This window comes from Pholcus phalangioides, unplaced genomic scaffold (genome assembly GCF_987345545.1).
Source record: "Pholcus phalangioides strain wild (caught in Gottingen) unplaced genomic scaffold, Ppha-v1.0 ptg000042l_1, whole genome shotgun sequence".
Classification (NCBI taxonomy): Eukaryota; Metazoa; Arthropoda; class Arachnida; order Araneae; family Pholcidae; genus Pholcus; species Pholcus phalangioides.
In genome coordinates, this window is record NW_028301628.1 from 16,703,971 (window position 1) to 16,729,097 (window position 25,127).

Sequence of the window (25,127 nt, forward strand, 5' to 3'; positions counted from 1 at the left end):
TCATGTTCGTCGCTTCGTATACACCTCACCAATCGTCACAGTTACGATTTTGGGTCAAGTTTTTATTTAACAGCTGAACATATCGGGAACTGCTTGACCTATCGGGACCAAGTATTGTGCATGTATCGAGAGGTACGAATATATCACCAGTGCTCCCAACACACAGGGTCCGGGTACAAGACAGATACCTTCATGGGGAAAGTTGACAGGCTTGATTTTGAGGGGCCGTTGATGAATTTCATTGTTTTTTGCTTTTCATTCCGTATTGTGGTGATTAGCTTATAGTGATTATTCGTGTATTACACTACATGGCATATTGTGGTGTATTGTGCTGCATTCCTTAATGTGGTGCACTGCGTATTTTGATATAATGTTGATGGTGGTGGATCCAGAAATGTTGTGCATCATGTATTGTGATCTCTTGGATATTGTAGTGCACCCTGCTCCAACACCTGTATTGCGCTCTATTGCTTATTGTGGTGTACTGCATACAGTGGCATAACCAGGCTTTTGTCAGTGGAGGAGCGAAATGTAATAAGGCGCCTTATTCTGTCCCTCATGTAGGCGCAATTAAAAAAAATTGAGTATACAAAGAGAAACTTGTTAAAATTCCAATAAAAACTTCATTTGTTTACGTTTTGTTTTCGTGTTTATTTTTCACACAACTTTAACTGAAAATAAAAATGTAAATAATAGTTTAGTGTAAACTACAAGAAATGTGGAAAGAAAAACCGTAAAAAAAAATTGAACTTGTTAGAACAGTGGGAAAAAATATATTTATGGGTTTCTAGAAAAATGTAATATTGTTTTTATCATGGGATGTGTTTATGCAACAGTTTTGCACTCATAAGTGAAGCTGAAAAAGTTCAATTAAAACCTATAGATCCATTTCCTCTCTGAGTTTTGACGCGAATTTTTGCAAGAGCAAAATTCATAATCAGAACTTCAATAGCAAGCTCATTGGCTAACTTCCTTTCTATTGACAACAAAGCCAATCCCGCTAATCTTTCATGGTTGATCTTGAATAAGATTTTATAATTTTTAACCTGCTGAATGATCTTTTTTCAGAACAGCTGCTGATTGGCAAAGTTAGATAAATTGCGTTCATTCCATGTGTAATGATGACTTTCAGCAGTGCTGATATTCGATGCTTTTATATCATCCTATATATCTTTGCAGAGGTTTCTAAATGAAAGAAATTCCTTCAACAGTTCGGCTTTACCTAAGACATCGTCGCATTCTTTAGCCAAAACAGCGATTTTTTTTTCTTGCACATCGTCTTCAAAAAAATGAATCGGATCTAGGGAGACAAAGTTGCATGCCGTTTCTGCGAACCACCTGAATCTTTCTGCTAAGATGTTAATATAAAACGAAACCTCGATATAACGATACTCTGAGGACCAGGAAAAAATATCGTTGTAGAGGAATTATCGTTATATAGAGAGGCCTCATTATACAAATACAACGCCACAACAGGCAAAATGTCCAACGAGGTGGCTGAGAAAAAGATGCCCATAAAATATGGATGTCATATATTTAAAAAATACAGCAACCCAATTAATAAAAATTATAAACAATATATACACGTGATAAAAATTATAAAATATCCATAAAAAATACTTATGGTTGTGTTATTCTAAGTATGGATAGCTTCTCGATTTACCCCAACATGTTTATCGTATTTCTTTTTAAAGCATCGCATGTCATCAAATTTATACTGTTTTTCTCATCTTTTCTCTAAATCGCCATTGTTAGTATCACTGGAAAATGCGCTTTTATGTCTTTATTCGCTGCAAAAAATTGTAATTGATAAAATTCAGTTAGATGCATTGCTCCCATAAAATTGTTTACCGCGTTTCACTGTCGCGACATACAGAGAAAGTAGCAATACCAGTCACTGCTTCAGCGCTTTCGATGATCCTGTGGTACAAAATACCGGTGTAATAAGATGCATTCAGAAGAATGAACATAAGTGGCGGAGTTAAAATCAAATTCAAAACTAATTTGGGCAAATTATTACAAAATATCGTTGTAGCGGTTTTGAGAGATCTTGAAATATCGTTATAGAGAGATTTATCGTAGTAAAGGATATCGTTGTATCAAGAGGAGTTTGGCATTAGACTACAGGCAATTCCAAACAAGATATGAAAAAATATCGTTGTAGAGGGAGTTATCGTTATATCGAGTATCGTTGTAGCAAGGTTTCACTGTACTAGTTTTCAAGAGAGAGAAAGTTGGCATCCAGAAAAAGTCATAAATAATTACAGAATATACAGAAGTGCTGAAAAATCACATCCGCATAAAAATACATGAACACACTAAACGAAAATTATTAAAATTTAACGATTTATTTGAAGAAATAATTTCAGAAATGAAGAAATTTTTCAACTAATTTCCTGAATTTAAGAAAAACATTCAGAATCTATCTTAATTGTGAATAAGTCTTCCATAATTTAGACGCCCTCTTTTTCATCCAGGGCCGCCTCAAGATTAAGTATACCATAAGTTGACCAAAGTGTGTAAGGGACGCTTGCAGGATTAATTCGGCCTTCCGAAGAACCAGACTCGGGTGCTTTGGTTAAGGCCCCTTTCACACGAGCACTAAAGATGCGGGCGAAACGTCCGCATCTTTAGTTTGAAATTCGTGCATAAACTATTTTTTCGCAATTTTTGTAATTATTTTTCTCCTTCACCCCCATACGAAGCCTAGAGGCATTCTTTAATGGTTTAGTCTAGAGCCCCATAGAATATGGGCATAAAGATGTCTTCATTCCGATCCTCACAAGTGGTCGATGGGAGAAAATGTCTTAAAATATTTTCAAAACATTTTTTAAAAAAATCTGTCTTTTCGGAAAAATATGAAAGAAAAATTCCAAAAACATTCGATGTTCCAAAAAAAAAATTCAGGAGATATCAAATAGAAAAAAAGGGAAGGGGTGGAGACAAAATGTCTGTGCTTAGGCCGGTATTACACTATAAAAGTTTGATAAAAGTCCTTTTTTATAAAACTTGAAAAATGCAGCCAATAAGGTCACCGGTTGCATTTTCTAGAATGCAGCCAATAACCTTATTGGTTAGATTTTTCTAGTTTTATTAAAGGGATTTTATCAAACTTTTATAGTGTAATACCAGCCTTAGAAATATTCGCATCGCAATTCTGGAGGCCGGGATTACACTATAAAAAGTTTGATAAAAGTTCGTTTATAAAACTTGAAAAATGCAACCAATAGGCCGATCTGTAAATTTTGCTCGAATGTAACAGATGTGTTTATTGGTTACATTTTTCAAGTTTGATAAAAGAATTTTTAGTCAAAGTTTTATAAAATAATACCAGCCTTAGGCCGGTATTACACTATAAAAGTTCGATATAAGTTCTTTCATAAAATTTGACAAAAATCTTTTATAAATTTTATATTCAAATTTTTTTTTTATAAAGGAAATGGACTGCACTATAAAATATTTATATAAAAGTGTTTTTGCAAAAGTTTTCGTCTGTTTGTCATTTCGTCAGTCTTCGTTAGTGTTGTGCTGTTGCTGGTAGTTATGGATGAAGAAATTTTTTTTACTATTTGCTATAAGGGGGAAATTTATCATTTGCAACCTCTGTAATGGCTTCCATTTTAAAAAAACATGAAACTTATGTGGATGCAGGGGCGTCGGAAGTGTTTCTAAACTAAGGGTGCTCGTCTTTAGTTTTATATCGGATATTTTAATTTCTTAATCAATTCTGGGAGTGCTCGAATCCATGACACAAATTACAGTGGATTCCTGAGCACCCTCGGCTCTGACGCCACTGTGTGGATGATTGTATTGGATGAAATAATTTGCGGAAGCAGCTAATTATTTTGATACATTACATCTAGCTGGGAACGCAACTTGTAATGAATAATGTGTCAGTTTATGAAGAAGTTGAGGGGAATACACACACACACAACGCCCAGAGTGAAAGTTTAGCGACTAAATTGTCCATGTTTCATCATATTACTTATTGCGGCTCATATGTCACGGTAAAATCCCAGAGACTCGGGTTTTATCAAGGTGAGTTGGTGAAAGTCCAAAAAACGCTTGTAAACGTTTTCATTTCAGATTTTTACCAAGTCAAAGTCTGAATCAATTAATCACCATGAACTTATTAGTTTATGATGCTTCTTAGTTTTTGAATAATAATTATAAACAAATAATGAATTAACAAACGAAATAACCACCATGATGAGGTTTTGGCACTATTTAAGTAATTGATGCTCATGATTAATTTACTCCTACCAGTTAAAGCCTGTTTTAAATGAATTAATTTATTATCATTAACTTAATAGTTCCCCACTCGTCTTGATTAATGAATAATTGTTCAATAGTTATAATTACTAGTGTGAATAGTACTTATTAATGAATTAATAGTAATAAGTATTTAAGAGAGAGAGTGAGTAAAACGTATTTCGTTATGATGGCTTACGCTGATGCACGGTGGTGCTGATTGTACGTGGCAGCATTTAAAAAACTAATAAGTTCATTATCGTTTTTTTATTCTTCAAAACAGGTTTTTACTGTTGAGAATAAATAAAATAAATAATTAATATTAATTCCTAATTAATTTAATTTTAAACTGTTCAATTACTATATTTATTAAGTAATTAATAAGCATCAAGAACTAATAAGTTAAAGATGGTTTATTGACTGAATAAAAATGCGCTTTGACTTGGTAATGAGTCCCACATAAAAACGCTTGCATCATTTTTCGGACTTTTACCATCTCACCTTGTCTCCGAGTTTGAACCGTGGCATATACATCGGAGTAGATGTAGCAACTGAACATTATATTGGCCTTCGAATAGAAAGAAGTTGGCCACCCATGGCAATAGATTAAATTAATATCTACCACCTCAGATGGTAATTAAATAAATTTATCGTTAATTTGAACCATCAAATCCAGTGATGTGATACGATAGGGTTTTTTAAAGTGTGCGCCATGGCTTTTAGGGGCGTCCTGGCGAGATGAAGATATTGATTTTTGTGCCTCTTTTTTTGCTTTGAATTGAAATTGCTTTGAGAACACTTCTATTCACACTAGAAATTGCTTTGAAATTTACTTTTATAATTGAAAACACCACTTAACTACAGGGCCAAATGATTTTTCTGAGGTCCTACTTGGCAAATTTTCGAAAATCTCAACCAGATCCCATTTTTGTGAGGCGTCCTTTCTTCTTGAGGCCCCGGGCCGTGCCCAGGTGGGCCCATACCTTAAGACGCCACTACTTAACTATTCTGAGGAGCAGCAGTAAAAGCATGAACTGGGCAAGTGAGCTGCGGGTGACATAAAACTCATTTTCCTATAAGGCCTTATTGTGCCTTTACGGGGCCCGGGGCAGATTTATATTTGGGGTAAGCAGAGGTCTGTCCAGACTATTTTTACAGGGCCCTGTTTTTGTGAACATTTTCTTTTTGTGAAATGTGTCATTAATTTTGAGGAAGCAATTATAGAAATTGCTCAGGAAATGAACAATTTTGTAGGAAGCAAAATAATCTAGTTTATCTATCGCAAAAGAAATGAAATTTCAAATAGGATTTTATGTGGATTCATTATTTTTTTTTATTTCATGAAGGGTTCGTTTTTCTGATCCGGAATTTTGTGAAGGGTCCGGAAAACATTCCTAGCTACGTTCCTGATTTTCTATCACATTTATTGTTGAAAACACATTTTTTTTTATCTACATCAGCGTAACTCTTTTATCAAACATTGGTGATGAGGCAATTTTTGATTAAAATATTTTACACCTTATGTAATGTATTGGCTCACTGTCAACCATCTCAGGTGATAATGAAATAAATGTATCATCAATATGAACCAACAAATCTAGTGATGTCATGCATAAACAGTTGATCCCGGATATAACCAAGTCGTACGGGAACGTGAAAACATTCGACATATCCGATATTCGTGAAAACCGATACACCATAAATATTCGAGTTTAATGAGAAAAACTACTTGACCTATTCGCGATGGGTCTGTACGAGGAACAGGTGGTTCTCGTATAGATTTTGAAATTTAAGAAAATTAAAATTATTTATGTATGCCACAAACCTTAAAGATATTCGCATAGGGGGGTTTGAATTAATACCCGCATGTACTGCAAATCAGTGTTTTTCAAAGTGTGAGGCGCAGCTTCTAGGGTAGTCACAAACCTTTACCAGAGGCAAGCTGTCGATATTGATTTGTTCAGTGCTTTGAAGTATTCTGGGGAGCCGTGGATAAACGTTGAGAAAAGGCTGAAATGGAAAGCAACATTTTAAAAATCATGGATGTAAGTGGTCTGTCGAATTGTTACAAATATTTCAATGGTTCTGACGTTTACGAAGACTTTTTTTCAAACCAAGCACAACTCTGGTCTATCGCCATGAGAAATTTGCTACCGAATGAGTTGTGCCGTTAATGTGAGTATGTGCTTAACAGTCTCGGTGCGTATAAGGTGGTGTGCCTGATATTGCAGTGCTGACATCAATATTTTAATTTGGGAATGAAGCGTAATGAGACAATGTTTGAACCTTTGTAGGCCTGTTGCTGTCATTGGCGAGACTTTTAACGTGAGCTCGAAGTTGAAAACCAACTTCAACCGATGACTACTGTGGTGCATGGTTTACAAAGACTGTGGACCTCTGACACAAACCTGTAGTTATGTCAATCCTTCTTCGAGTGGTTCTGGGAATGAACAGAACCAGCGTTATCTACAGCTAGAGATGGCCATCTAGCTATAATGACAGAACACACCTGAAACCGATTTTCGCAATAGTACGGTAATACTTCAGAGATTCAGGCTTTTTTCTTGAAATACAAAAAAAATCGGTCCACCAGTGTGGCTTCCCAAAGGGAACTTGGAAACACCCCCCCACGCCCCCAAAAATTTACGGGACAATTACGGGTATTTTAAATACCTGAGTATAAGTGAATGCAAACTCCTCGAACGGGGGGAAGGGGGGATTGCGAATCACCAAAGTAGCGTGTATAGTGAACGGGAGCGGGCGGCGAAGTTCTACCTCCACCCGGCCACCTATGTCAATACTACAATTTTTTCACTGGGGAGGGGGTGATCGTTTCCATGCACCTCTTTCTCTGCCTACATATGTATCCGGCGCTAGTACATAAAATATTGATTCCAGCATGTAAATTTTTGGAGATTTGTCCAGTCCTGGAGCAACCAGTTCCTGGTGTTATTTCAACTAGTTTTCAGATACCCGATGGCAATAATGTCTTGTGCCAGAGTACGATAATCAGTGATATATCTGCAGCTGTTTTTCTAATGCATACATATATAGATTTTGCAAAATCACTGCTCCTGGTGTACAGTATTAACATGACATCGCTTCGACGATCTCAAAAAGTATACAGTAGACTCTCACTAATCCGGCGCATATAAAACTAGGGTTATGATGAAGTACTGAAATCACCAGATTAACGGAAGGTAGTGAAAAAAAATTGAATGTGCTGAAAATTTCTGTGCACATAGATACAAACAAGCCACGATTTCTACAATGGATTTGCTCCCGGGTATCATAATTTTGGGGCCCCGGAAGGTGAAACATATATTCATTGACTAATGATCTTTGACCTAAATCATTTAAAGGCGCACAACAACTTGAGGAACTTCCAGGCCTTGGAACTCTTACTTGGGGACGCACCTTCCATTCCATGGAACAAATTCTGTCGTTGTGTTTGGCCTCGGGTGTTTTATCTCAAGAGCACCGAATTACCCTCCCACTGACCCATAGATTAGCTAACTCTGACTTATTGCTGGTTTCTAATAGGTCACTGCACCGCACCTCATCCTTCCAGTGCATGCCTGTGAAAGCTCGGTATAACTACAAAAGAAGTGTAACGCCACCCCTCCCCCACCCTTCTAAGCATATACTGACCCTCAGTAAAATATTCAGAACTTGTTTTTTGTCACAATTTTTGAAGACTTCGTTAGTCATTTTCAGGAAGATAGGCGCCAATGTTGGCAGAATTTTGATTGGTCCTGCTCCTCGCTGGCTATGCCACTGACTGCATATATATATTGTGGTGCATTCCGAATTATTGTGCATAACATATTGTACTCGCTCTCCGGTATTGTGGTGCATCGTGGAGCTTCGTTTATTGTGATGTATTGTATATTGTGATGTATTGCGTATTGTTATGCATTTCATATTGTGTTTCTTCCCTCATTGTAATTCATTGTGTATTGTGCTGCATCGCTTGTGATGCACGCGTATTGTGGTGCATAGCGTATTGGTGCACTGGATATAGTGGTACGTTGCGTATTGTGCTGTTTTGCCAATGGTGGTGCATTGTTTATAGTGATATATTGCCGATGGTGATGCAGTGCATAGTGCTGTTTTACTTATTGTGGTTCCTTGAATATAGTGCTAATATATATATATTGCTTATTGTTGTTTATTGCCGATTATGATGTTGTACTGCATATAGTTGGTCATTGCTCATTTTACTGTATTGCTGATAGTGCTGTATTGCGAATTGTGGTACACTGCAAACAGTGGTGCATTGCTGATTACAGTATTGAGTATTTTGCTCATTATGTATTGTAATGTATTGCTTATTGTAGTGTGGTGCTTATTGCTAATTATGTATCACTAAATACAGTGGTGCATTGCTTATTATGCATATAATTGCATATTGTGCTGTACTGCTTATTGTGGTACACTGCATATAGTGTGGATTGTGTTGTAATGCATATAGTTTGCATTGCCTATTGTGCTGCATTGCGTATTGTGGTGCACTGCATATAGTGCTGTATTGCATATTGTGGTGCACTGCATATAGTGGTACATTGTTCATTGTGGAGCATTGCTTATTGTGCTTTATTGCCGATTGGTTATTGTTTTTTGCCGATGGTGGCGCATTGCGTATTGTGGTGCACTGCATATAATTGCATATTGTGGTGCACTGCATATAATTGCATATTGTGGTGCACTGCATGTAATTGCATATTGTGCTGCACTGCATATTTCGGAGCATTGCTTATTGTGCTTTATTGCCGACAGTGGTGCATTTCGTATTGTGATGCACTGCATATAGTGTGTATTGTGTTGCACTGTATTGCTTATTGTGGTGCATTACGTATTGTGCTGTATTTAGGTGCACTTCATGTTGTGATGCATTGACAATTTGCTGAAATGCTTATTGTGGTCCACTAAATACAGCGGTGCATTGCTTATTATGCTAACGGAAGTAAGGTGCTTTGTATCTTATTATGCTGTATTGTGGTGCACTGCATATAGTGTGCATTGTGTATTGTGCTGTATTGCTTATTGTGGTGTAATGCATAGTATAGTGTGCATTGCATATAGTGCTGTATTGCATATTGTAATGCACCCCACAATATGCATATAGTGCTGTATTGCATATTGTGGTGCACTGCATATAGTGGTACATTGCTCATCGTGGTGCACTACACATTGTGGAACATTGCTTATTGTGCTTTATTGCTGATTGGTTATTGTGTTTTTTGCCAATGGTGGTGCATTGCGTATTGTGGTGCAATGCATATTGTGGAGCACTGCTTATTGTGCTTTATTGCCGACAGGCAGGGGCGTCAGAAGTGTTTCGAACCTGTGGGTGCCCGTCTTGAGATTCATGCAGGAAATTTCGATTTTTGAATCAATTCTGTGGGTGCTCGAACCCGTTCTACAAACTTCCGTGGGTGCTCGAGCACCCACAGCTCCGACGCCACTGCCGACAGGGGTGCATTTCGTATTGTGCTGTATTGTGATGCACTGCATATAGTGTGTATTGTGTAGTGCTGTATTGCTTATTGTGGTGCAATGCTATTGTGCACTGTATATTGTGGAGCATTGCTTATTATGCTTTGTTGCCGATGGTGATGCATTGCGTATTGTGCTGTATTGCTTATTGTGGTGTACTGCATACAATGTTAGTAAAAAAAACCAGGTTTTCTGGTTTATATAGGTTTTTTTGTTTTAAATAATATTAACATTAAAAACAATTACATTTCTGAAAAATCATTAAAACTTCTAATAATTAATTAAAATGAAATTTTTATTAATGTAATTAACACTATTCCCATATTAATTAATCAATAAATATTTCTTACATTTTAACAAAAACCAACTTTTGCAATTTAATTATTTTTTGCTTAACTCTTACTTTACTTTGTGTGTTTGAAAAAATTCTTTTAATGTTATTATTAATCATATAATATAAAGATGTTTTCTCTAGTTACTTTCAGTATGCTTAATTAGGAAGTTATTTTGCAAAAATTAGGTGAACATAATATATTTAATGAAGTATAAATAATGCAGATTAATTAGCAATGATTTACGATATACAGGGTGATTATAACTAATGTTCTGATTTCAAAACACTGTAAAAAATGACATTGTCAGAATGACTTGAAAATTGACATTAATATTCCTGAAAAAATGCAATTTCATTTGGTAAAGGAGAAAAAAATAATTTAAAATGTAAAACTAATGACATCATCCAACACGTGGGAAATTTGCTCACAGAATGGAAACAATAGCCAGTCATGGCAAAATGATAACTTAATTATAGCATTGCACGATTTCATAATTCATGGAAACATCACAAAAAAACAAAGTAATTGAACAAATAACTAAGACTTACTCAAGAAATGTTAAATATGTTGTCCACCGTGTTCTGGCTATGAGGTGAAAGCACAAAAATTCTTGTTCAACAACAGATCAGAGTATGCCATGGTCATGATGTGGATGCGCTTGCAATTCACCTTTATTAAACCATGCATGCCCCACATTAATATTCCTGAGGAACTTCTAATACAGAGGGGATGTGCTGGAGGTTGCAAAGTTTGTAATTTGACCACTGTTCATAACATTTTCAGGTATCCCCTACAACCAGAAGGTGCAAAGGTTAAGTTGCATCCTGTTATTGTAAAATGGGTCTTCAGCAGCTGCTTTGCTGGTATTGCAATGTGCATCTTGATAGAAGTGGTTCTATCCACACACTGATGCAGTGAAAGTGCCGAAATGATGTGGTTGCACAAAATAGATTATACTGCTGGCCAAGTACAGCATCATCTACTTGCACATTTTGCACTTTTTCTTTTGCGAAAGAAACTTCCATTGCTTCAGGAGTATCCATGCAAATTTTCAAGTCATTCTGATCAGTACCTATTGTATAGTTTTGGAATCAAAACTTAAATTATAATCACCCAGTATATAGCTGATTATTTTTTCAAAAATCTGTTACTACTATACAGTAGAACCTTGATTAACTGGGCTTAACCATGAAAGTATAAAAAGTTGTTGAATATTAAGGCTGGGTGATATACAGTAAGAGATGGGCTACTTCTTATGGGAAAGAAAATTAAAATGTCTGTGAGATAATGTAACTACTAGTACACTGGTCTTTGTCCTTTAAGGACAGCTGGTGTTTTTATTGGATTATAGGACCACCTGCCCCTAGCATGATGGTGTCACTACTGTTGCTGCTTCTTTGTGAAGGTAAAAAGAAACCCAGTGAGATAATACACCACTACATTTAGATGTGTGATGCAATCCTTATTCATGAATTTGCAAAAGATAGAGCATCAGAATGTAGCCAAAAGTTAGAAAATGTGGTAAGAATGAGAAATTTTAGCTTCTGTATATAACTTTAAATAACTAATATACTTCATATGAAAAAAAAAAAAAAAAAATATATATATATATATATATATATATATATATATATATATATATATATATATATATATATATATATATATATATATATATATATATATATATATATATATATATTCAGGCCAATTTTATGAGACTTTAAAAAAAAAACCCCTCTTATGCAATTTAAAGATATACCATCAGAATGTACCCCAAGAATATAAAATGTGGTAAAAATTAATAATATATGAATAATATAATAAATGAATAATAATGAACCAATATAAAATTTTTCAAGGAAAAAATGATATTTAGGCCACTTTTATTTGAGTTTTTGAAAAAAAACACTTCGTGTTTTGTGTATTGTGGTGCATTACGTATAGTGGTGTAGAGTTCTAATTACTTATTGTGTTGTATTGCCGATGGTGGTGCATTGCCAATATTGATTCATTGATACGATGGCTCATTATTTAATACAATACCAATGAATGCAAACAAGTGCAATACACATAATATATTACTGACACATAATTATTGTCACCCTTGCCCCTACATAGGTTAAATCAGAATGTGTTCCATCTCTGCCATATGTATTGTGTCTCATGAAAACCCCAGGGGGAATGGGAGGGTTAGAGTAGTTATCACTTCACACATTCTGGAGTTGGGTTCGCCTAGTCTCTGGTAATTTTAAAAGTGTTATATATGTGTTGTGGTGCATCACATATTATGGTACTTTGGCTATTGCGCTGCATCATGTACTGTGCTGTATTGCATATTGTGTTGCATTCCTTATCATGGTATACTACTGTGATGCACTGCATATAATGGTGCATTACTTATTGTGCTGTATTGCCTATCGTGGTGTGTCACATATGTATTGTGGTGCATTGAGTATTATGCTGTATTTATGATGGCAGTGCAATGCTTATCGAAATCAGAGTGGAAAACTGGCAATTGAATGACTATTTTGCAGGCATTCATTCGCAGTGCCTGAAGAGTATTTTGTTTTATAATTAAAGAAGATGTGACGAGTAGTTAGGACCATTGGAGGAGTTGGGGGGGGGGGGTTGGACACCGAAGACGTCAGGGGGCTTTGCTCCCCTAGTAATAAATAAATATACAGGTATCTATTGATTTACATGATTAATTTGTTCCACAAAATAGTCGCACAAGGCAGAATTGCATATAAAGTGAGTTAAATTTAACACGGGAAAGATATTTATAGAGGATATCAGGCCTAGAAGTGAAAATTTGGAGAAAAAAGTAGGAAAAATAGGAACATCATTGACAAAAAATAGGAATAAAATAGGAGGGGAAAAAATGGAATTCCCAAATTATTATGGCACATAAAAATGTTGTAGCCATTGAGATTCACACTTTATATACTTTAATTATATTATTATCTATAAATATTTTAAAAAACTCAAGTTCTAATGAATTTAAAAATCTTTCATTTCCACAGAATGTGCAGTATCGAAAACAATGTAAATGACAAAACTAAAAAGAAATTAATCAAATTTCTACTGTTACTTGAAACGTCCAACAAATGGATCGTGATCCATTTTTCCCCTGTGCTTTTCAAAGAAAGAAAAAAAACCTGTCCAGGTGCCATAGAAATGTAACCCATGCATGCTTAACCAATTGCCCACGGGCAGAATGTGGCCCCAGAGTCATCTGTTGTGGCTCACAACTTCAAATCTTATTTTATAAAAATGAACCAAGCAACACTTCTACATTGTTCAAGAGACCCTGCAGCACAGTTTCAGGTCATTCAAGTGGCTCGCACCACATTTACAGATCACCACGGCACAGTTCCAGATTACTCAAGTTACCTCAGCTGCTGTTCCACTTAAGTGACCCGTGCCACATTCCTAGATCACTTAAGTGACTCACTGCAGAGTTCCAGACCACTCAAGTACCCGGAGCACATTCCCTGATCAGTAAATATGTCGCCGCATATTTACAGATCGCCGCGGCACAGTTCCAGAGCACTCACATATGTTCATGAATGTCATCCTTTTTTTTTTCAAAGACAACGGCTGTCATCAATAGCATACACACAAACCCCTAGTATGCCTTAAAACACACATGCTAACCAATGGACCTCAGAGTTATCTTATGTGGCCCAGGTCAAATAATAAAACCACACAAGTGGTTTAAGAACGATCATCAAATCATTTAACTAGGACTCATTTCCAGATTAATTCAATGGCTTGCGGCACATTTCCAGATTATTTATGCTGCCAACAGCATATATTCAGATCACCTAAGTGACCCCAAGCACATTTCCAGATCACTTGAGTGACCCGAGGCAAACCCTCAGTTAACTCACGTGGCTCGTAGTTCAGTTGCAGATTACTGTAAGTGGCTGGAGGCACATTTACAGATCATTTGAGTGGCCCGCGGCACGTTTCGAGATCGCTTGAGTGGCTCGCCGTACACAGATTATTTTAGTGGCGCTCTTGACACATTTCCACTTAAGTGGTCTGCTGCACACTTGCACACTTTCAGACCACCTGAATGACTCGCGGCACATTACAACTTAACTCAACCTTATGAAGTGGGGGGGGGGCACTGAATTAAGTGATCTCGAACAGCGCCGCAGATTTATTTGTGATCTGGAAATGTGCCGCGGGCCACTTAATTGAAGGAAGAATGTGCCGCGAGCCACTTAATTCATTTGTAAGTGTACCGAGGCCACTTCAGGCACACCATATTTAGGCCATGGGTTTAGCACATGCTTAAAATAAGGGGCCGTTCTAGTATTACGTCAGCAAATTTTTAGCGATTTTTGACCCCTTCTTCCCCTTGTTAGAAATCAGCAAAACTCTTACCCTTCCCTTTCAGCAAAATTTCGTCAGCGCTCTGCCCCCCCACCTCCTAACGCATAGTGGTTGGATCAGAGACGTACATGGGAAGGGATTTTGGTTGGGGGCTCATGGTCGTTCTACCCCTTCTCTCCAATTATATTTACTATATACATATTTCTCCTATATATGTATATAGACGATCAAAAATATATTTTTTAATCAAATTTTTTTTTTCAGAATTAAAATTTCGAAAGAAAATATCTTATTATAATGTGAAAATTTCTGTTAATTTCAATACTATTTGAAGGCTAAGAATTCAAAAATTATTTTTAAGAAATTCATTGCGACCCTACCTCTAAGCCCATAGATAATCCTTGACCCGCAGTAAACACTTGGTCGGTGCGGACCAAACCTGTCCCTCTCAAACCTAATTTTGTAAAAATGAACCAAGCAGCACATTCACCGATAAGTGACCCGCGACACAGTTCCAGACCATTTAAACGATCCGTGGCACATTTAGAAATCCCTTGAGTGACATGTGGCAGTTTTAGAGCACTGGTGCAGCCACCAGTGCGGTTCTACATCACTCTAAGTTACCAGCGGAAAATTCTAAGATTACTTAAGTGATCCATGGAATAATTACGGACCACATGAGTGATGCGTGGTACAGTTCCGGAGCACTCAAGCGGCCCGGACCAGCACCTCCTAGAGATAGGCCTCTACACTGTTTGCTATAAACGCGGCACAGGTCCAGAGCACCTAGATCCGCTAAGCACTTAGAGATCATTAAAGTGGCACTGTAGGGAACTCAATAGGGAGAATGTTAGTTCAGGTGCCCACAAACTAGCGAAAAGTTTTTCTCGTTTTTGGCGCAACGAATAAGATGCCATTAAAAATACTGTATTTCACATTTTTATAAATGGTGGGTGATGAAGTAATCATCCTAACACCCCTCCCCCGTTATCAAAAATCAGCAAATCAGAACCCCCCCCCCCCCCACCACCATCGATGCTGACGGACGTAATACTTGAATGACACCCGAAAGTTATTATTTCCTGACGGTTAAAAAAAAAACTGGATTTAGTAAGCGGCTAATCGGCTCGCCCCCCCCCCCCCCCGTAAAGCCGGGTTTTCTATGCCGCGCGCAACGTGAATCACCTAGCGCGACACGCCGTCCACTCATCAATACAAAAAATAGTAGTACAGAGCGTAATATGGCTCACGACAGCGCTTTACGTCGGGCATGATAGGCAGACTGTTTCTGGAGGAGTTAAATGCGTCGTGCCGCGCGTTCCACCGATCTTCTCTTCATTTTTGCTGTGTTCTTTCCTTTCCTTTGAAACATATGGAGCGGGACTATTGTAATGCCAAAAAAACTTGATATGACATTCATGAAAGTACACAAAACTTTAACGTTGATTTTCTCAAAACTGCCATTTGAGTAACTGATTGTTATGGAAAAAGTCCCTTGCGTATTAGTTTTAATCAAAGTTTCTTGAAATTTGGCAGATTTATAGATTTTTATGTGATGCATAATTGTAAGCATCCATTTTGCTGTGTGATTTCATTTTCATGATAATTTTGGCAAAAAAAGTTGAAAATTATGAAAAATTTGCAAATTTATGGAATAAAAACAGGTTTATATTTTATATTCATTAATGGTTTCTCCTAGTACAAAATGCATGCTACAAATCATTGATATATGCCTACAGAGCAAAATAAAAAAACATTGGTACTTTTAAATAAATTTGAGATGCAAGGGACAAAAAATCTCCATTTTCGTTTGGCCCTGGAGTAGCTGACTCCAGGGCCATATACTCATGGCCCCCACATAGGGGGGGCTGACAGGGCTCTAGCCCTGGGGCCCGGGACGGTTATCATCATATTTTTACTTTTTCATGCTATAAATTAACTGCAGAAGGGGCCGTTAAAAGTCTGACCGAGGGGCCCGCAAAAGATCCCAGCCTAGGGGCCCCGCTACAGGATGTGGGGGCCATGCATATACTATAATATACTGATCTAATGCGCCACGCTTGGGAAACAAATGCGTAGCGTGATTATGTAGCACATTACAGCTGAAGCAAAATGATCCAGTTCGGTTCATTTCGCGTGGCGCAAAACGCCTACTAGGAAAACCTGGCTTCGAACGCTCCTTAGGAGATACGGGGAGAGAAAGCTATATTCTCTTGTGTTTGAACAGAGCCTGTCCCTACTCCTCCCTATTTTTGCCTTATTATTTACGGCAACCGATCTCCCAAACAGGTTCGCTTTCTCCACTGGACTGCAGTTTTAGCATTTCGACAACACGGCGCGGGGGCGAAAAGATACGCTTGTCATCGTCCTGAAAAAAATTATTTTTTCTTTTTCAGTAGCGAGTTGTGAAGAAAATAAAACAAGTCAAAAGGGATGGAAAGCAGTGACATTTTGCGGTTTCTCGGAATTTTCGTAGTGAGATATTGGCTGTAAACAAAAGGAAGGGAGGGATAAAATAGGAATAGTAAGAGAGAATTGGAATAAAATAGAACTGCGACGAAAGTAGGAAAATAGGAGGGCATTTCTAAAAAATAGGAGCACTGCGAGGTCTGGGATATTAAGGATATTTATATAGGTTGGTTTTCTTCAGAAGGATTAAAAAACTGAACCCAACAGCAAAGTAACATTTTTTTAATGAATTAATTATTCAAACTTATATACACTCAAGTCCATAAATTAAGGATAATTCAGAATCACACGGAAATCGAAATCTAAAGTACAAATTTCACCGGTAGAATTATCACACACATCTGCAGGAATGATATGCAAATTTCAGGAAGCCACCAGATGATGCCGATAGCATGTCACAATGACCAGAGTGTAAGAGGGGGAGGGGTATATAAGGAATGGTGGCAAAGAAGTAAAATCGTTCTGAAGAGTTCTGTAAGGCGCTCAGTGCCATAAGCGAATAGTTATGACACAGAGGACGCATGTGGATGATTTTTAGGCTGCCGGCACACTACGGTTCGGCTGGTGCGGTTGATCTTATCAGCAACCGTGGAATTACGCGTGAAACACGCACTGCTGTTAGCAACCGGGGTTTTTTATTTTTTAATGTCACGTGACATCTCGGGATTGGCGAAATTATTTTCGCCAAGCTGAAGTTGGCTCCAGTTAGCATGCAAATTCGTGCTCATAAGCTGCATTGCAGTGAAACCCAATCTTAACGGATACTCCCTCTTTCACGGACAAATAATAATTTATAGTTGTATAATATATAAAAGTATGAATTTCAAACCTCTTTTTAACGGTCACCCATTTTACATGGATTTAATTTTTTTGTCCTGTCCGTGTTCACAAAAAGGAGGGGTTTTACTGTATATACTAATAAAAATATTCATGTAATGAAATTTAATTTTCTGTAACAATATTTGCCATTTGAAATTAATTCAAAGTTGAAGAAAGACAACCTACAAGTTGACCCATTATTGATGCTTTTACGATTTGTGACCAAATCGCACAAATTTTATCATATATGATGACTGGAATCATCATAATTAATTTAAATAACATATATTAAAAAACTATTTAAATAACATATATTAAAAAACCATTTAAATAACATATTTTTGAAGTTAAAGAAAATTGGCCATGAATTTAGCATGTTTTTCTTTGTAATTAAAGTGAATTTCCAATTAACTAAATTTCTAATTAATGGAAATTAAGCATAATAATTGTAATTTTGGGAAACCCCATATGACCAAAAAAAAAGTCAAGGAAAAATTATTTTCTCCTATTTAAAAAAAAAAATATATTTCTTTTGATGGTCAGGAAAAAAAAATTCAGATAGAAAATCGGAATGAAATTTCTGAAAATTTCATGTTTTAAAAACTGTAAAAAAATCAAATTTTAAAAAACATTATGATACTCATTAGACCTTTTAGTTCCCAAGAGGCACCCGGGCCGTGCTCGGGTGGGCCCATGCGTTAAGACGGCACTGACTGATGCCCCGAACTCCGAGCCAGACAGGAGCGCAAATGTTAACCTTTCATCTCTCCTTCAATATTAAAAGGGGGCGCCAAAATGCATGCTTGCCCCGGCTGACCACGCATGTCGTTGTGGCCCTGTATGTATGTTGCAAGGTTTAAGGACAGGGGCGCAGCTGGATACTTTTTTAACTGGAGCTAGCAAGCTTTTGCCGTCCCCGTGTAAGGAAAGGTTAGGAGTGGTGTTAAAGGGGTAATTCGGCACCCCCTCTAGTTCAGCACTCGATACAGTGGATCCGCTCTCCCTAGTTGCTGCTTTGTAAATCAAAAACTGCTTGAAAAGAACGGTAGGTGTGAAAATTGTCTTAGTGCACTCTTCTATATTACCCGCATACAACGTTTTGTCTAGATCAGCGGTTCTCAATCTTTTTTGACCCACGGAGCCCTTTCCAGTATATAATTTTTATGGCAGAGCCCCGTAGGCCTATTTTTTATTTATTCATCAAAGTTACTGATTTATTTTTATTCAAAAATATTAATAATTAGTTTTTCCAAATTTACTGGTTCTTTTTTTATTTTCCTCCAGGGCCGCGGAGCCCTTGGGAGTTCACACGGAGCACCGGTTGAGAACCGCTGGCCTAGATGGTTTTTTTTCATTGCAAAAACAACAGATAGACAGCCACATTCATATACGATACAAAAATAAATACCAAAAGGACAGAATAATGAAAGCAAAACACACGCAATGCAGCTCTTAGGGACATATTTCCTCCCCGGTTCATACTTGGGCTTTTAATAAATGTTTCAAAAGTTTGATACGGAAAATTTTTGCAAACAAAAAAATTTATTCCTTCAGATGTCTAATTATTTTTATTTCTGATAATTTTTTATGAATTTATTAGAAATAGTTGGGCCTCCTGGCAATTTGTACTTTTTTGGATGAGGTAACTAATTGGTTTTTTGCTAAAACGTTATAATCGGGATCCAATGCATTTCATTCAAGTGTTCTAAAATATACATCTCGGTTTTAGCGTAATCACGTTAGTTTATGAATGTCATTATAACCGAGTTTTAATGTATGCTCATGTAGGAAAGCAAAAAAATTTCATTAGTTAGAAAAATTTAATTTTTTCTTCATTGGTTTTTTTTATTGTTATCAGTGCAAAAGCGCCAAACAAAGAATTAGTTTCTGTGGAATAGAACTTCACCTTCGAATTTGTCTTTTCCCCTAATTTTTATGGCAATCTGAGAAGGAGAGCAATTCCTTTGTCCAGTGCATCCGAAATCCCTTCACCCTCCTTGTCAAACCACTTAATAGACAATGGAAGACAGCAACCGCAGGTCCAGCCGAACCGTCATCAGGGTGTTCAAACCTTTGCAATACATGATGGCAGCTTTCCGGTTACCCCAACCGTCCAAAAAAATGTGGATTTTCTCGGTTGAAAAAACCGCGCTCAGCGGTTGCAGTTGTATCTGCGCGTTGACAGAATAAAACTATAGATGATGCCTTCCCCCCCAACGTCAACCGCCTGCAACCGCGCCGTAGTCAGGTCCCGGCCTTAACGTGGTAGAATTATCGGCCGCCTGGAATGCAGGCGTACACAGATGGAAGTATCCGAGGAACATGGAATTGCCCAAAGTGCCATCTCTAGGCTTTGGCAATGATTCCAAGATAACGGAAATGTCAGTAGACGTTACAGTACAGGTCACCCCCGAGTTACAATGCCGAATGAAGGCCGGTATCTGGCAGTAACTGCCAAAAGAAGCAGACGGAGCACAGCATCCGACCTGTCTCGTCAGCTATCTGCAGCCACGGGTACCACAGTTTCAAGGCAAACCGTGTACAGACGTTTGGGAGATATTGGTCTATATGCTCGCAGGCCGGTCAGATGTGTTCCGCTCACTGCAACTCACTGCGATTAGCCTAGAGTAGAGAACATGCAATGTGGACATCGTCACAGTGGGCTTGTGTGATGTTTTCCGACGAGTCCAGGTTTTGCTTGCAGTCTGATTCACATCGGACTGTCATATGGAGAATGCCAGGTACCCGTTACCACCAAGACAACATCATTGAACGACACGTTACGGTGGTGCAGCATTGTTCGTTTGGGGTGGAATTATACTGGGTTCCAGAACAGATCTGCATGTTCAAACCGGAACCATGAAAGCCCAAATTTATCGGGACATCATTCTGGAACAAAATGTACGTTTGTTTAGGGGTGTCATGGGCGCAGAATTTGTGTTTATGTTTGACAACACACGTCCTCACCCAGCAAACATCGTAAACGAATGCCTTGAATCTGAGGATATAACCCGTATGGAATGGCCAGCATTCTCACCTGACTTGAATCCGATAGAGCATGTGTGGGACATGCTTGGCCGACGAGTTGCAGCCCATCAACCACCTCCTACATGTGTACCGGAACTTCGGAGAGCATTGCTTACTGAGTGGAGTGATCTTCCCCAAGATCAGATCGATAATTTGATACTCAGCATGCCTAGGCGTTGTACAGACTGTATTTCATCGCATGGGAGACATACAATCTATTAACCATCATACCAACCATGTAATAGTAAGTTTTTGTAAAGGAGATATTTTTTACAATTGCTCCAGGGAGAAAAAATCGTAGTTTTTATGAATGGTATCATACATACACCATCGTTTTTGTTTTTTATCTTTTGTTTAATAAATGGGCTTTATAATAAATGGACAGGGACAAGAACACATTTTTGTGTGCCCATCTAATGTAGAAGAAGCAGTTAAAAGGTGCATTTGGCGCCTCTTACATCAGTGCCTGGGGCATAAGACTCGCCTGCTCCTCCCTAGTTGCGGCTCTGAGAGGCCCTATGGTTATACAAATTTCTCTAGGAACTAGACATGCCAGAAGCCAACACTCCAATCAAGATCTACTGTGAAAGTAAATGAGCAATTGACTCGATTAAAAACAGCATATTTCATGCTCAAACAAAACATATTGATGTCACCCAGTATGTGTGTAGAGATGCTGTCAAAAATGAAGTTTTCACATTCCTACTTGCTGAAGCTGCTGTCACCTGGCAGAGCAAAAAGCAAACAATGGTGGCCAGCTCAACAGTCGAAGCTAAATACATTGCCTTAGCTGTCAAGACTGAAGTTTCTAAAATTGGAACTGAGCTATTTTGGAACTGAGTAGCTGATATGTTATGCAACAAAACATATTGATGTCACCCACTATGTGTGTAGAGATGCTGTCAAAAATAACAAGACTGAAGTTTTAAAAATTGGAACTGAGCTATTTTGGAACTGAGTAGCTGATTCATTAACAAAGGTTGTAACAAGACTGAAACATGAACTGTGCACTTCAAAGATAGGTCTCAAATAATTTTTTTTTCATTGTGAAATTAGGGACTGTTGAAAAAAATCTAATTTGAAATTATTTCACCTGACGCAATTATGAACGACTGTCTTGGGAACCCTATCGTTTTATGTTTGGTTGGCAACTTTTGCACTGCTGTTTGTTTATCTTCTCAGACGATATTAGTTTCTCAAATATATCATCATATATTAAAATATAATTAAAGTTATTTAGCCTGTCTCTAACTGTAGCTTGAGTATTTTTCATTTAATTGTGAAAATTTGACAACTCTGTATAAAAAATTATCTCAAAGATAGAGTACGGCATTGTATTTTGGAATTATCTATCAATATTTGAGACCATATTCTACTATATTCAGTATATATTATCTAATTTCCGAATATTCTCAATTTTCTCTCTATTCCTCCCCAGGCACTGATTGCATAATTAATTGAATATATCCATACGTAAAATAAATCTTTTACAAATCGTCCATCGATCATGTTTTTCATTTTGTAACTAATCACTGCATAATTTATAATTTTTTAAAATTAAAATATCACAGAGCGAGTTCCATTTAAGATCATTTTGCATTGTGGTATCTAAATAATTGTACTCCCCAAAAAATATTAGAAATATATTCTAAATTATTCATTTTTTACACTAGAACTTCACAATACTGAAGTTCACATCAAAATTTCCAGACTATGGGTCTGGCTCCAGGATGTGAGGCCCCAGTAAAATAGGAAGAATTTTTTCATGGATACAAACCTTAAATTTTGGACAATGCGTTTTCGATCTGGTATGTCTAGAAAATTGAGAAGGAATGCCATACGACTCTCAATGAATTCATACTCCATTTGGCATAGGCGACCAAAATAAGTGAGAGTTTCTTCAATTGTGAATTCAGTGTATAGAGCAAGTTCCTGAAACAGAAATTGAAATAATATTCATCGGTATAAGAGCAAACAGTATAAAAATAAAAGAATCGGGTGTGCAAACTTTTCGTGATTGCATGGTATTCCAAATTTTCTAATCAGAAGCAGAAATGTTTAGAAAGCATTCATGGGCAAAATGAGTGCTGTGCAGTCAGAATTTATTTCCGAAAAAGTTTGCTAAGAACAGTCTTCTGAACTTATTAGATCGATTGTTCTCCCCCCCCCCCCCACTCACCTGCTAAGCCGACCCAGAACATTCCATAATATAGGTGTAGCTTCCATCACCCATCAGTCCATTCCACCCCCACCAAGGAATGATATTGCCCACTTTAAGTGATAGGGTATTGGAAAAAGTGACAGAAAGGACAAGATCAGTAGTTGGTGCTTCCTTTCTTCTTGCTGGTTTTATATAATGATTAAAACACTGAGCAGTGGCACATTAGGGTGCCTGACAGGGTAACCTGCCTAAATGTCAGGGTTACTACAGTCAATCCCCCTTATAACGAAATTGTATATTTAAATTACATAAATATTGGTTATAACCCATGGTTGTCAGATTTGCTTCCCAGGTAGATACCCATTTTCCCCCGGGCTGGGTTTTTTAGGCTAAAAAAAACCTGGTTTTTGGGGGAAAATGGGTTTTTTTAGAAAAATTATTTGTTTTCAAAGAAAATGTGTTGCTTTCAGGTATAAAATTTTATTTAAGGTTAGTTTATGTATTCCAAAAATTGCTGTATAGTGCAGTGTTTAAAATATGTATATTTTGAAGTATTTTTAAAAGATTTTTTTGGGAGCAAAAATGTGATAATTTCTTGGAATCACAAACACACACTTTTTTATAATTCTTCTACCTTTTTTTATGGTATGAGATTCATATATATATACAGGAGTGGAAAATGATAATTTGATTTTTGTAGCAGGAAAAATTATTTCCATAGCAGGAAAAATTATTTCCATAGCAGGAAAAATTATTTCCATAGCAGCAAAAATGTTTTTGTAGCAGCATTTATCAGTTTTGTAGCACTTCAAAATTTTGGCAATAAGCTAGGCACTTTTGCGACCCATCCCGAGGGATATACGCCATAATCTGATAACCAGACGACACAAAGCTGTCCTGCTCAGTCGAGTAGGTCCCAAAACCTGGAACCCAACTCAAAATCAGGGTAAATTTCAACCAAAACTAAACAAGAATGCGACTCTCCCGCCGCCGGGTTCTCATTCGACCTTGTGGCTGGGAGTTTTTACATTTTACAGGTTATACATCTTTGTATTCTGCAATACAAAAAAAAATTTTATTTACATATTTTACTACATTAGTGGGGCTATTTACAATTCAGTACAACAATTCTTAACAAATTTCATAATTTGTACTAGATCTAATTCTGATAATCTCCTTTGTAAGGTCCTACAGATGCTAGCTGTACACAAATGATTAACATCCCAATTTCTTCCTACTTTCATGTTCTGCCCCTCACAATTAACACAATTTAATTCAGCGGAACATGCTGCCATTATGTGACCCTCCTTTCCACATCGCTTACATCTGTCACGTCCCCTACAGTTCTTCGCCAAGAGACCAAAGCGCCAGCACTTAAAGAGTACACTCGACCAATTGAGTGCTTTAACATTGTATCTTTGCCATCCGTGATGAAATCCCTTTCTGGATATTACAGCATGAAACAGTCTTGGGTCCATTTGCAAAATCCATTTACAACCACTTCCTATTTCATATTTAGATATTACTCTTATTCTTAAATCTTTATCCTCTTGCAACTCTCTATAGAATTAACCAGTTTTTCCTCAACTACTTCTTTGTCCACCTGATTATCTTTGGATCTCTACCAATTAGTCTTTCTATTTTATATTTCTTAGATAATTATTCACCTCTAAATTTCTCCATAAGATTGGTTAAGATTGGTTAAGACTTACAGTGGCGTCGGAGCCGGGGGTGCTGTGGGTGCTCGAGCACCGCACCCCCGGCTCCGACGCCACTGTAAGTGTGTGTGCATTGAAGAAAACAACAGTTCTGTATCTTAGAATGAAGGTGTGGGTGCTCGAGCACCCACACTCTCTTGTAGAACGAGGCAGAGCACCCACAGAATTGATCCAGGAATAAAAACCTCCTATATAGGTTACTGATATTTTTCCGTAAATATCGAACATGGGAAAAAAAATTAAAGGAAAAACTGCCTGCTTTTCCTCTCTATGAGTCTTGAATCTTGCTGGAGTCCCCACTGCCATCACAATTGATAGAGCCTTTAGGCGCCGATACAGCAAACATTTTACTGTAGTGTCCCCCTCCCCCTGCGCTTTCTCACATTTCTGCTTCTGTCCGTTTTGCCTAAGGGATGGAGGGTATCTAGATGCATATGTTTTGGTGTGGTGTCATTACCGGGGAGGGGCTGCTGCTGGAGCACCCACAGTGTTTTGCAACAA

At 37.4% G+C, this 25,127-nt stretch overlaps 1 protein-coding gene across 2 annotated transcripts in view; it reads right to left on the reverse strand.

Moving 5' to 3' along the window:
- Window positions 1–25,127, reverse strand: part of snu (ABC-type transporter snustorr) — a 350,310-nt gene that overhangs the window by 195,099 nt on the left and 130,084 nt on the right. For both annotated transcript variants that reach the window (XM_089255064.1, XM_089255065.1), the window contains exon 3: window positions 22,525–22,679. In XM_089255064.1, coding sequence (XP_089111190.1) covers window positions 22,525–22,679 — 155 coding nt within the window. The remainder of the gene's footprint in view (window positions 1–22,524; window positions 22,680–25,127) is intronic.